This window comes from Acinonyx jubatus, chromosome B4 (genome assembly GCF_027475565.1).
Source record: "Acinonyx jubatus isolate Ajub_Pintada_27869175 chromosome B4, VMU_Ajub_asm_v1.0, whole genome shotgun sequence".
Classification (NCBI taxonomy): Eukaryota; Metazoa; Chordata; class Mammalia; order Carnivora; family Felidae; genus Acinonyx; species Acinonyx jubatus.
The window spans coordinates 138,758,232-138,770,579 of NC_069387.1; the positions used below are offsets into that span (position 1 = coordinate 138,758,232).

The 12,348-nt window shown below is 65.0% G+C and overlaps 1 protein-coding gene and 1 long non-coding RNA gene across 4 annotated transcripts; one reads left to right on the top strand and one right to left on the bottom strand.

Moving 5' to 3' along the window:
* The first annotated feature begins 111 nt into the window (after positions 1 to 111).
* On the top strand, positions 112 to 9,105 carry CRELD2 (cysteine rich with EGF like domains 2). Of its 3 annotated transcripts, XM_027070403.2 has the most exons (10): positions 112 to 393; positions 913 to 995; positions 1,533 to 1,643; positions 2,136 to 2,227; positions 3,166 to 3,342; positions 4,171 to 4,266; positions 5,550 to 5,633; positions 6,914 to 7,009; positions 7,594 to 7,740; positions 8,818 to 9,105. In XM_027070403.2, exons 1-10 carry the CDS (start codon positions 259 to 261, stop codon positions 8,862 to 8,864), a joined length of 1,068 nt encoding a protein of 355 aa, XP_026926204.1. In that variant the 5' UTR covers positions 112 to 258; the 3' UTR covers positions 8,865 to 9,105. The 3 variants fall into 3 exon arrangements, with proteins under 3 accessions (XP_026926204.1, XP_053055530.1, XP_053055531.1); XM_053199555.1 differs by lacking the exons at positions 7,594 to 7,740; positions 8,818 to 9,105 and adding an exon at positions 7,295 to 7,515; XM_053199556.1 differs by lacking the exons at positions 4,171 to 4,266; positions 7,594 to 7,740; positions 8,818 to 9,105 and adding an exon at positions 7,295 to 7,515.
* Positions 6,411 to 8,358, bottom strand: LOC113602672 (uncharacterized). The gene is made up of 3 exons (XR_003424140.2): positions 8,235 to 8,358; positions 7,343 to 7,539; positions 6,411 to 6,635 (listed from the first exon to the last, which is right to left on the bottom strand). It is a non-coding gene; the product is annotated as an uncharacterized LOC113602672 (long non-coding RNA).
* Positions 9,106 to 12,348: the final 3,243 nt, after the last annotated feature.

Below are 12,348 nucleotides of genomic sequence, written 5' to 3' on the forward strand. Positions count from 1 at the left end.
GGGTCTTCTTATTGGTCGCTTCTCGTGGCGAGCCCGGATTGGGCCACATGGGGACGGGGTGGGTCCCTCCGACCAATAGCGGCGCGAGGGCTGGCGCCGGGCGGCATCCCGCCCGGCACCGTCAAGTAGCCCCGGGAACTGCCGGCACCGCGGAGCGGTGGGCGGCCGCAGAGGCCGAGCGCTGCGCCGGTTCCCGCCGGACCTCGGCCAGTGCCCGCGCGGCCGCGTCCTGCGCAACGCTGCCCGCCTCGGCCCGCCATGCGCCCCCCTACCCCGGCCGCGCTGGGGCTGCTGCTGCTGCTGCTGCTGCTGCTGCCGCCGCCGCCTGGTGAGACCGCCAAGAAGGCGACGCCCTGCAAGCGCTGCCGGGAGCTGGTGGACAAGTTCAACCAGGTGGGCCGGTCACCCCACGCAGACGCGGGGTCGGGGTCGGGACCGGCCTTGGGGGGCGGCGGGGCCGGGGTCGTCCCGCGGTGGACCGGGGTCCTGGACCCAGGGTAAGCCTGCGGTGGATCGGGGTCGGCCCACAACGGTCGAGGGTCACCCCGAGATGGGCCGGAGTCACTCCACCATGGACCTGAGGTCAACCCACAACGGACGAGGATCAAGGATCCAGGGTAACCCCTCCGTGGGCCGGGGTCACCCTGAGTGGGCCGGAGTCACTCCACCATGGACCTGAGGTCAGCCCACAAGGGACCAGGGTCAGGGACCCAGGGTAGCCCAGAGATGGGCCAGAGTCAGTCCTGACACGGACATCACCCTCGTGATGGACCCAGGATCACCCACGCAATGAATGGCGGCGGCGACCTGTCAGGGGGCCTGGGGAGTCACCATGATGGACTAGGGTTGCTCGCACATCGGAAGTGGGTGGGGGCAGCGGCACTGAGCCCGGTCTCCACCGTGTCCCCGCAGGGAATGGTGGACACCGCAAAGAAGAACTTTGGCGGCGGGAACACGGCTTGGGAGGAAAAGGCGCTATCCAAGTATGAATTCAGGTGGGTGCCACCACCCCTGCTCTGGGCAGCCCAGCTTCGGTACTTGACATGTTCCTGTGAACGTTGTCACCCGCGTTGATGACAAATACACGGAAGGGTCCCTCCCATAGCGTCACCTGTCTGCGGGCCCCTACGTGGCCTTTTGGCTTCCACACTTATCCCCGTATCCAGTCCGCACACAGTGGACTGGGTGGTCTCTTAATCATGCACCCTGGACGGCGAGTCCCCCCACGTGAAATGTCACTGGCTTCCCCTGCTGGTGGGGTTAGCCCTCTCTCCTCCACCCAGGACTCCAGCCCCTGCCCCCAACTTCAGGGGCTCCCCTGGTGGGCCCCACACCTGCCACACGACCACCTGTTCTCTGAGTTTCATTCATCACAGGGCACCCAGCCCACCTGATGTGTCTGCTGAGGGTCTTTTCCTACTGAAGTGCCACCGTCCTTCCCGCCTCGCGCCAAGTGGGGATGTCCTGTGGGATGGACACTGACACCTCGACTCTCCTTCTCACTCTGTGGTGCTGATGGGCTTGTGTTTCAGCGAGGTCCGGCTGCTGGAGATCATGGAGAGCCTGTGTGGCAGCAGTGACTTCGACTGTCACAGCATGCTGGAGGAGCATGAGGAACGCCTGGAGGCCTGGTGGCTGAGGCTGTGAGTGTCCCACACCCCCTGTGCCCCCCACACCCCTGCACCCCCCACCCTGTTCCCCAGCCCCAGGGCCCCCCCATTCCCCCAGCCCTGTACCCCTACACCCAGTGCATCTCCCGCACCCCCCGCCCCGTTACCGGGCCCACCTCGCGTGCCCCAGCCTGGCTCTCCAGCCCCCCCACCCCAACCCTGCTCTCCCTGGGTGTTCGTGGAAACACACGAGTGGCTTCTTACTTTTTAACTTATAATTTTGAAGTAATTTCAGACCTCCAAGAGTTTCCACACGCTCATCTTCTCTCTTGTCCGCACGTTAGCATCTCTTATTACCTTAACACAATAATCCCGGTGAGGTCCGTAACTCGAGAAGTCCGTTCCGCCTGCACTGGTGTTTCCCTGACGTTACGATACCCTGGAGCACACGTCGTCATAAACTATGATTTTGTGTTGAAGAAATCTGTCACGTGAGCTTTAACGAACGCGTTTTCAATTCCTCAGGAAGAAGGAGTATCCTGACTTATTTGAATGGTTTTGTGTGAAAACCCTGGAAGTTTGCTGTTCGCCAGGAACGTACGGGCCAGACTGCCTTGGTACGTTTTTCTCGGGGACTCTCAAGTGCCCCAGGTCATTGCCGGTGCCCGTGTGGTGATTCCCGGGCGGGCGGGAGCAGGGTCGGCAAAGGGACGGTCCATGCCACCTCCACCTGGCCCTGGGGCTGCTGTGTCGCTGCTGCCCTCACCCCAGGGACCTTCTCCTTTGGGCCGCACCGCTCTGAGCACCTGATCCCAACTGGGCTTCTAATTCAGTCTCTACAGACCTCCCATAGTCCACCTGTGGGCCAGTTTTAACCTGCCCGCATGGGCGCTGCCCCCTGAATGCAAGGAGGTGGCTCTGTGGCTTGCGTGGCCCCCGGCCCAGCTCTGCCCACAGAGGAGCAGAGACAAGTCTGGGGCGGTGGGGGGGGGGGGGGGGGGGGGAGGGGGCGGCGGGGAGAGACAGTCACATCTGTCGGGATGGATGCATCGTGCCAGCCTTAAGTAGGGAAGCCACACTCTCACGTCAAGACATGGACTTCGAAACCGAAGCCGCCAAAGTCACTCACCTTGATCAGCTGGATCAAGTGGCACATTTTCCAAGTTCAGACTCTCTCCCTGGCCGCGGCCCCCTCCTGCCTACCTTTCCTCCCGTCCCGCTGCCACGGGGCTGCACCGGGCCAATGTCACGGTCCCAAGCAGTCCTACTCGCTCCACGTGTGAGCATCCTTGTCCCCGGGTTTCAGGTGAGGCTGCCCAGAGCCCCCGGCTGGCTCCCGGGCAGTGACCCACATGCCCACAGGCCCCCCAGGTCACATGCAGGCTCCTGTAAATCCCAACCCCAGGCGCTTGTCCTGGGGGTGAAGCGTGGCTTGGATTTTAGCGGGACTTCCAGAAAGCTATTTTGTGAGCGGTGGTGGGGGGCGTCCTCTGGGTGTGAGCCCAGCCCCCGCCCTGGGGCTGAGCTCTGAGCGGTGGGTCTGTGTCGCCCCCAGCGTGCCAGGGCGGGTCCCAGAGGCCCTGCAGCGGGAACGGGCACTGCAGCGGGGACGGCAGCAGGCAGGGGGACGGGTCCTGCCAGTGCCACCCTGGGTACCAGGGGGCCACGTGCACCGACTGCGTGGACGGCTACTTCAGCTCGCTGAGGAATGAGACGCACAGCATCTGCACAGGTACCGCAGCAGCGCGGGCGGCCAGGGCTTCAGCCACGGTCCTCAGCGCGACAGACGCATCCCTTGGCTCTTACCCGCATCCCGGGAGCCCGGGGGCCACGCAGGAGCCACGGGAAGGGAAGCAGGAGGATGGGCCGCGGTGCTCTTGCCTCCCAGCCCTAAACAGCCCCCGGGAGGGAAGTGAGTCCCGTTCTCCCGACGTCCTCCGGAGAAGGAGGGGAGGGTGGACGGTGTGTCACAGCCATGCTCATCGGGCTCCTGGTGACCTGCCGCCTTTAGTGTCCCCTCGTGGGCTTGCCCTCCCTCTGCGGCTGTCGTCAGCGCGCAGTCACCGAGACGGAGCGTCTGGAGTGAGCGAAGGCCACCCTGGGCCCCGGCCCGTGTCGCTGCAGGAGGTGGGGTAGAGGGGGGGCGCGCACGGGAACTGGGACACCTGAGGTCACGTGGCGGGACCTCCCGGCCCCAGGTCCCCTTGAGAGGACACACCGTCTCGGCTACCCCGGCATCGAGTGCGGGGGGGGGCTCTCCTACCTGGGTCTTCAGAGGTGTCCTGGGCGCTCCGGGTGAGCGCTCAGGCCCTGAACTATTTCCCTGGAGTCGAGGAGAGAGCCCCCGTTTGTTTTCTCCGGTCACGTCTGGATCACGAATCGCAAGAGTGGTTTTTTCTGTCGTTGACTGAGAGCCGCTTTCGGGGGTTTCTTCCTTATTTGTTTCTGGGTTTTGTTTTCGTTTCACTGCAGGTAAATTTCTGAGATGATCTCTGTGTCGTGCTTGTTACTCAGAGCGGGATTTACGCTTACTGGCGGCCGTCCCGCCTCTGCTTTCCAGCCTGTGACGAGTCGTGTAAGATGTGCACGGGTCCCACCAACAGAGACTGCGGCCAGTGCCAAGCGGGCTGGGCGCGGGAGGACGGCGCCTGCGTGGGTGAGGCTGAGGCTGCTCGGGCTCCTAGGGCCTGGCCTTCCCTCCTCCCTCCCTCCCTCCCCCCTCCTCCCTCCCTCCCTCCCCCCTCCTCCCTCCCTCCCTCCCCCTCCTCCCTCCCTCCCTCCCCCCTCCTCCCTCCCCCCTCCTCCCTCCCCCCTCCTCCCCCCTCCTCCCCCCTCCCCCCCTCCCCCCTCCTTTCCCCCTCCCCCCTCCTTCCCCCTCCCCCTCCTCCTTCCCCCCTCCCCCCTCCTTCCCCCCTCCCCCTCCTCCTTCCCCCCTCTTCCCCCTCTTCCCCCTCTTCCTTCCCTCCCCTCTCTCCTCCCCCTCCTCATCCTCCTCCCCCTCCTCTTTCCCTCCACCCCCTCCTCCTGTTTTCCTTCCTCCTCTCTTTCTCCCCTTCTTTCTCTCTTCTTCTCCCTCCATCTTTTCCATCCTCTTTTCTCTCTCTCTTCCTCCTCCTCCCCCTCCTACCCCACGACTCCTCCCCTCTCCTCCTTCCCTCTTCTCTTCTTCTCTCTTCCTCTTCTCTCTCCTCCCCCTTCTCTTCTCCAGCCCTCGTCCCCTTCCTCCCACTTCTCTCCCTCCTCCCTCCCTCCCTCTCCTTTCTCTAGGACCTGCTGGTGTGCGGCCACTGGCAGGGAAACTGAGGCACAGACCTCCCTTTGGCCTGGAGAGCCACACACAGGTGCTTCACAGCCACAGAGAGGAGGCATGCCTTCTGACACACACGCTCCAGAGCTGAGGCCCCGGGCCTTGGCTCTCCCGACCCATCCCCTCCCCAGCCAGCCTGGTAGCCACTGCCCGCTTCAGCTGTATCCTTTTTCTGAGCTGCAGCGGGCCCCGGAGCACTGGCTCCAAACCCAGCCCTGCAGAAGGCCCCGGGGAGGGTCTGGCAGTGGCCGAGGGGCTCTTCCCCAGGTCCAGATGCCGGCAGGCAGGTGGGAGGAGGGGCGGGTCGAGGCCGGGGTGCCCTCCTCCCCTCGTATGTCAGCTTTGGTTTCGCCCCTCAGTTAGGGGCGTCAGGCTTATACCTGACGCCTCCAGTGGGGAGGGAGGGGCCCCGACACCGACCTGGAGCTCATCTGAGTCCACGCAGAAGCACAGAGTGCTCACGTAGTAGCCATTGGTCCCTCGCAGCGGCTCCTCCTCTGGGACCACTTAATGTCCCTGGTTGTCACCCCTGCACGTGGGAGGCCACCTCCCTGTCCGGCCCCAGCCCCGGGTTGCATCATCACGAAGGTGGTCCGGGCTCGGCCCCTCACGGCTGTGCCGCTGCCTTCCAGACGTGGACGAGTGCGCGGCCGAGACGCCTCCGTGCGGCGACCAGCAGTACTGCGAGAACGTCAACGGCTCGTTCGTGTGCGAAGGTGCCTGGGCATGGGCTCCTCCGGGGCGGACACGCACCTCCTGGGCCCTGGGCCCTGCCGATGCTCCCTTTTCAAACGTTCATGTGACTTTCTTATGTTCTTTTTAATGTTTATTTATTTTTGAGAGAGAAAGAGCACAAGTAGGGGAGGGGCAGAGAGAAGATGACACAGAATCCGCAGCAGGCTCCAGGCTCTGAGCTGTCCGCACAGAGCCCGACATGGAGCTCGAACCCACGAACTGTGAGATCACGACCTGAGCCGAAGTCAGACGCTCAACCGACGGAGCCACCCAGGCGCCTCTCTACCTACTTTAGAAAGTTGAAGGCGATGGGTGCCTGGGTGGCTCAGTCAGTTAAGCGTCCAACTCTGGATTTCAGCTCAGGTTATGATCTCAGGGTGGTGAGACTGAGCCCCGCATCAGGCTCTGCACCGAGTGTGGAGCCTGCTTGGGATTTGTTCTCCCTCTCTCTCTGCCCCTCCCCACACGCACGTCCCTATGCACAGGCTCCCGTGCTCGCTCGCTCTCTCTCTCTCAAAAAAAAAAAGTTTAAGGTGGCAACCCAAGTGATAGGTATTTGTTACAGAAAATTCAAATGAGTTGAAAGTAGTATTTAAAAGCCATCAATTGCATGGAGAGGGAGCCTCTGTTGCTAGTCCTAATACGCTCCCCAGTGTCTCCTTGCCTTTCTCACTCAACAAGGCCGTGACCGTCTTCATCCGTCCTGTCACGTCGTGTACGTCACATACACGTGTGTGTGCGATTGCAGAGCACGTCAGTTTCTTCGACAGTCTGTGTCGCGGGCGGTTTGAGTCAGACCAGTTCTCCCACAGTTACGCACTTTGAATTCCTTGGTAGATAAAGCTTTTCGTGTTGGTCACCGTTTTCTCGCACTGGTTCCAAACTGCTCTCGGGGTGTGCGTTGTAGGGCCACGCCGTCCCCGGGAGGCTGGGGGCCTCCCCACATGCCGCGTGTGCCCCTCTCTGTGATGCGTGGGCCTCACCTGGGAAGGTTATTCGTCCTGAGCTCCCAGCCGCCCGTCATGAGGAGGGCGGCCACCCCCGATACCGGCTCCAACAAGAGGGTGCAGAGGGTGCCTGTCCGTGGGCTTCCCGTGCACGGTCACTGAGTCTCCGCCCTGCCGCCTGAAGCCCGTGCTTGGGGGTGGGGGTGGGGTGGGAGAGGCTGGAGCACCCGGGTTCCCACGTGGCGTGGCTCCAGACCCCGTGTGCCCACAGGACGGTGTCTGATGTTGTCATTGCCTTTCCCCCTTGTTTCTAGAATGTGATTCTACCTGTGTGGGCTGCACGGGGAAGGGTCCAGAACGGTGTAAAGAATGCGTCCTGGGCTACACCAAGGAGAGCGGCCAGTGTGCAGGTCAGTGCGGTTGTGTCTGTGCCGGACTGGGATGGAGCGCTGCAGGGGGGCCACGATGTGACCGGTCCCGTGACGAGCTGGGGGGGCGGGGGGCGCCGGCTCTGGCTCTTCTCCACAGACCCCGTTCCTCCAGCTTCAAGAGCGTGTGACACGGGAGCAGCATACGCCTAACCCCCCCCCCACCATGTGCGTGGTGCTGGTGATCCTGTGGTCTGGGGCTCCCGCACCCCACCCCCGTTTCCCCGTCAGCCAGGGGTGACCCGGCCCCCGTGGTCCCCTCCACAGTTGGGGCCGGCTGGAACCCACTTGGAAAAGGGCAACGAATCCACCGACCTCGCTGGGCGAGCCTACGCCGGGCCTCCCGCCTCCTCGCATGCGCCGTGCTTCTCTGCTTTTCGGTCGCGCGTGGCCTGACCCCTGACGCCTCTGTTAAACTCCGCCCTCTTCCTCTCCTCTCCAACGAGATGTTTCCGATCTTCGGCTCTCTGTGCGCGCGCGAGTTATGAGAATCTCGTGATCACGACGTGTGTCTGCCGAACAGAGGAATCCGTTACAGTGGTTACAGTGGGATGTCTTTACCGCAGACGTAGACGAGTGCTCGCTGGCGGAAAAAGTGTGCACGAGAGAAAGCGAGAACTGTCACAACACCCCTGGGAGCTACGTGTGCGTGTGTCCCGAGGGCTTCGAGGAGACGGAAACAGCCTGTGTGCGGACGCAGACCGCCGCGGACGGTGAGTGGCCTGGCTGCGGAGCCCGGGCAGGGACACCGGCCACCGGGCCACAGCTGCCGGCTCGGAAACACACGAAAAGTGGCCCCGGGAGGGTGATGGCTGGGCTTCCTGGAAGACAAGAGGGTGACGGTCCCCGTGGGGAGTCCCAGAGGTCACGCACAGACTGAGGTGTGGGCGGGAAGCAGAGTCAGTGACACCAGAATCAGCAGGCGGGCTGACGGCAGAGGAGCCACCGGACGGTCCCCACGTGGTCCGTGCGCCAGCTTCCCGGAGGCCTGAGGCCAGGACCCGCTCTGAGCCTGTGGGCAGGGACCCTGGCCGCCTCCGGCTTCCGGTGGCTGTGCGTCTTGGATCCCCGGGGCTTACGGCCCCATCCCTCCAGTCTCTGCCCCTGTCCACGTGGCCTTCCCATGGCCTGTGCGTGTCCACGCTTCCCTCTCCCCCTATGGACACCGGTGACTGGAGAAGAACCCGCCCCAGTGACCTCACCTTACCTTGGTCATCTGTGAAGAGCCCGTTTGCACACTAGGCCCAGTTGACAGTTCCTGGGGTTAGGAGGTCACCACGGCTCCCGGGGGATGTGGCTCTTCCCACGAGGCTCCTAGAAGTGCTGCGACAGCACGGAGTGGAAGGGACGGCGTCTTCCCCAACGAGTAGGTTGTGCCGCAGAATCCAGGAGCCCCCGGCCCCGAGCAGGGTAAAGCCCAGCGAGCACACAGCCTCGTAGGACACCCCGAGCACCAAGGACAGGAGCGCACCAGACGCCAAAGGGAGCGAGGACACAGCAGAGAGCGGGACAGCAGCCACACGCCACCTCTGCCTCGGCGTGGCCTCCCCGCCCACGCCCCTCCCCATCATCCGGGCCCCCGTCCCGCCCAGCTGATTCCGGAGCGCCTGGCCGCCCCCCCCCCCACCTCGCTGTGGGGCCAGCGGGCCGCCGCGTCCGGGAGGAGCCAGCGCCACCCCGTCGGGACATTTGTGCCCGCGCTCCGCCCCAGCCCCATGAAAACCTTGCGGCCTCAGCCTCGGGGCCCTCGTGCGGGGATTTTACCAACTGATCTGTTTGTTTCCTGGCAGAAGTCCCAGAAGACCCAACGCAGCCGCCCGCGCGGGAAGATCTGTGACGTGGGTCCGGAGCCGGAAGCCGGACCTGCCCTTTAAGTTATTGAGACTGACGCCCGGGGAAGGCGGCCCCCACACCCGCGCTCCTCCACGGACGGTCCAGGGCGAGCTGCTCCCCCTCAAACGCTTGTGCCCATCTGGCATCTGGAAAACCACAGTTCCTGCTTGTTCTTGAGCAGATTTGTATATTTTGCTACCGTTCTTTATAATAAAATTGACCATTGGAGGTAGTCAGGCACAGAACACGTGTGAGTTTGTCTCACTGAAAAGCACAAACGACTTAGGACGGAGTGAGCTCTGTCCGCCATCGCTGTCCCCCCCGCTGGGGCTGGAAGGCGCCCCTGACTGCCCCGCACGGAGAGGACACAGCCCTGCCCGCCCTGAGGCAGCCTGCCTTGGGCTTTCAGCACAACGGGATCGGGACAGCTGTGCCACCGACGGGCCCTCGGGCAGGGTACAGCCGGAGAGAAGCGTCCATCACAAGCCCCAGGGCCAGTTTCTCATCCTTGAATGAAGCAGCTGAGAATGATAACAGGCTGTGGCTCCACGGGGAGGCCTCCCAGGGCCCCCTCCCCCCCACCAGTCGGCGCGGCCGCCCCAGGAACCCCCCACCCACGTGAACGCCCGGTTCCCCGAGCACCCTGCCTGCCCCACTGCTGTTACCCCCGCCCCACTGCCGTCCACACGGGGGGTCACCCTGGGAGGCGGCCTCCTGTCTCCCGCTGTCCTGGCACCGAGGACCTCGGCATCCTCGCGACATCTTGTGGTACCTGCTCTGCGGGCCCAAGGTGGCCACCCCAGTGGCCGCAGGGGACACCCCTGCCCCAAGTCTTGTCCCTGGTTCTCCCCGGGTCCCCGTGCCCCTCGGCTGGCCTCCCTTGCTCTGTTGCCATGTCTGTGCCGGGGGACAGGGAGCATTCCCTCCCGGGCCAAGCGCCCCTGAAGTCCTAGAAGACAGGGCCGAGTTGACCGGGCAAGGCCAGCCTGCGGCTCTTGTCCAGGCCAGACCTGCTGGGGAGTTCACACGGGAGACAGCCCTGTCATCACGCTCTGGGGACCGGGCTGGAGGTCCAGGCAGTGGGAGCACGGTGGTGGGAGAGGTCACCACCAGACAGCTGATGGCCACATGAACTGGGAAGGGAGGACGCAGCCCTGTACTTGGGCGGCTTCCAGGGAACCCTGTGGGCTGGGGGCTTCGTGGAGGCACGGAGGGCAAACCTGAGAGCCAGGGGCTGGCAGAGCCCCGCACGGGTGGGGGCAAGGACGGGGAGGCCCAGAAGGGAGGCCCCCGGTGGGTGAGGGGCTCCCTCCACAGCTCGAGCCCCAGCAGAGGGCCAGGCCAGAGCAGGTGGACATGTGGGACCCAGGCCAGGCCCGAGTAGCCAAAGCCACAGGCCACGTGGCTGGCATGGAATCGACCCCAGTTTCCAGTTGGAAGCCAGAGGGTCCTGAGTCTGCCTGGTGGGTCACCTGGGCAGCAGCCCACCCCTCCCAGGGCTCTGTGGACAGTGGCACCCCCTCCCCGCCACTGCACAGGTGACCTTGGTAGGTGTCTGAGGGGCTGTCTCTTGGCAGTGGGAAGGGCCAGGCCCTGCCGTTGTGGATGCTAAGACATCCCTGCAGCTGGCTCCCCACGTTGGCCCCCCGACGTCTGTGGGGTCCTCTGTGGGGTCTGAACCCTGCCCTTTGCCCCACCGAGGCCGCGCCCTGGACCCCCACCATGGCACTCGGCCCGGGCCGCTGGGGAGGGATAGGGCCAGCATAGGCAGCTCCGTGCCGACAGCAGCTGTGGCCACAGGCCCGGGGTGTGTGCCCCATTGACCCCCCTCTCGTCCCGCTCAGGGCCCCCAGCCCCTTCGCTGCCTCTCTCCCAGGGGGAGACGGAAGCGCCAGGCTGACCTGGCTCCTGGAATCGCCGAGCGGGGTCCAGGTCAGGGCCTTCGTCCTGCTGGGGACACTAGGTCTGGCTCCTCTCTGCTCGGCTGTCACCCCTCAGAGTGGCCTCTTCCCCAAGTCACTTCCCTTCCCTGGCCGGGGGAGGGGGGGGGGTTGTCCGCTCTGAGGCTGAGGTCCGGAGCCACTGGTGAAGCACCCCAGCCTCAGTCTCCTTGCCTGTGAACAGGAGCACGTCCCCAGACAAGGGACCTGGAGATGGAGGCGGAGGGCCCCACGCAGCCCCTGGTGTGTGTAGGGGGTGGACTGGGGCGAGGCGTGGGCGGGCAGGGCAGACTTGACCCCAGCAGCACCTTGCCAGGCCCAGCGTGGGGCTCAGGTGCAGGCAGGAGCCAGGTGCCAAGGTGCAGGGACGCAGGGGCTGCGAGCCTGAACGTCAGGGTCCCAGCCGGGTCTCCGGGTGACTGTGGAACGCCCCGTCCCTGGTGGCGACCCCTGCCGAGGCCCTGCGGACCCCCCTCCGGCCCCAGGTCGGCCGCCGGAAAGGCTAGGGAATGGACAGCGGGGACCCCTCCCTCAGGCGGAGTCACCGCCGGGCTCGGCTGGTGGGGACACGGCCAGCAGGTGGCGCTGCAGGACTACCCCGGGCTCCCCTGCTGCGACTGGAGCCTGGGCCGGAGGTGGGTGACCCTGAGGAGGGCTGAGGTCCCAGGGCGGGACACTCTGTGAGCGGTACCCCCCCAGTCCCCTACGCCGACGGAGATCAAACCTGTGGAAGAAACAGGGAGAAAGGAAGCCAAGCAGGACACAGCCACCGTGACCCCGTGCTGTGGCCTCAGCGCCCGGCAGGGAGCCCAAACCCGATGACCCTCTGCTCCCTCTTCCCACCCTGGACGCCCCCTGAGGAGGGGCCTGCAGGGCAGCGACCCAGCCCACCCTTTGCCTCTGGGACACCTCCTCCGGCTTCAGGACCACCATCAGGCAGCCTGCCTCCCCTGCTGGCCCCGGGCACGAGGGGCTTGGAGGACAGGTGTCCTCCTCTGGGGACACAGCACCGCATGCAGGTCCTGGCGTGGCTTCCAGCCCCGCAGGGCGTGGCCTGTATGTACCCTGTCAGGCCAGGAGCTTCCAGAAGTGTGGTGTGTGAGAGCCCCATGGTCATGGCCCGCCCTGCCCCGGGTCCCCCGGTCTGCTGTGTCATTCCGTGGGGTCCTGCACCACAGGGGCAAACGTTTGGTAAGCCGGTGTTCTCCACTGGGGACCCCGGGGACACCGGTCACAACTGGGTGAGGGGGTGCTACTGGCTCAAGATGGGGGGGCAGCACCCCTCAGTGCCCAGGATGCCCCCACGGAGAACGCCCCTGCCCCACCGCCCGCCTCGCTGGGGGGATGCTGACCTCAGGCCCGGGGCCTCCGTCCCCGTGACGCCGACTAGGGGTAGCCGTGCCGGGCTCAGCCGCAGGACAGACACATGAGGAGCCATCACTGCCACTGTCCTGGCCGTTCTGTCTGTACGTGGCCGTGCCACCCGATGACCACGGCTTGCCACCCAAGCTGATGACAGGCTGGCCGCTGTCACGTGGCCAAGGGGCT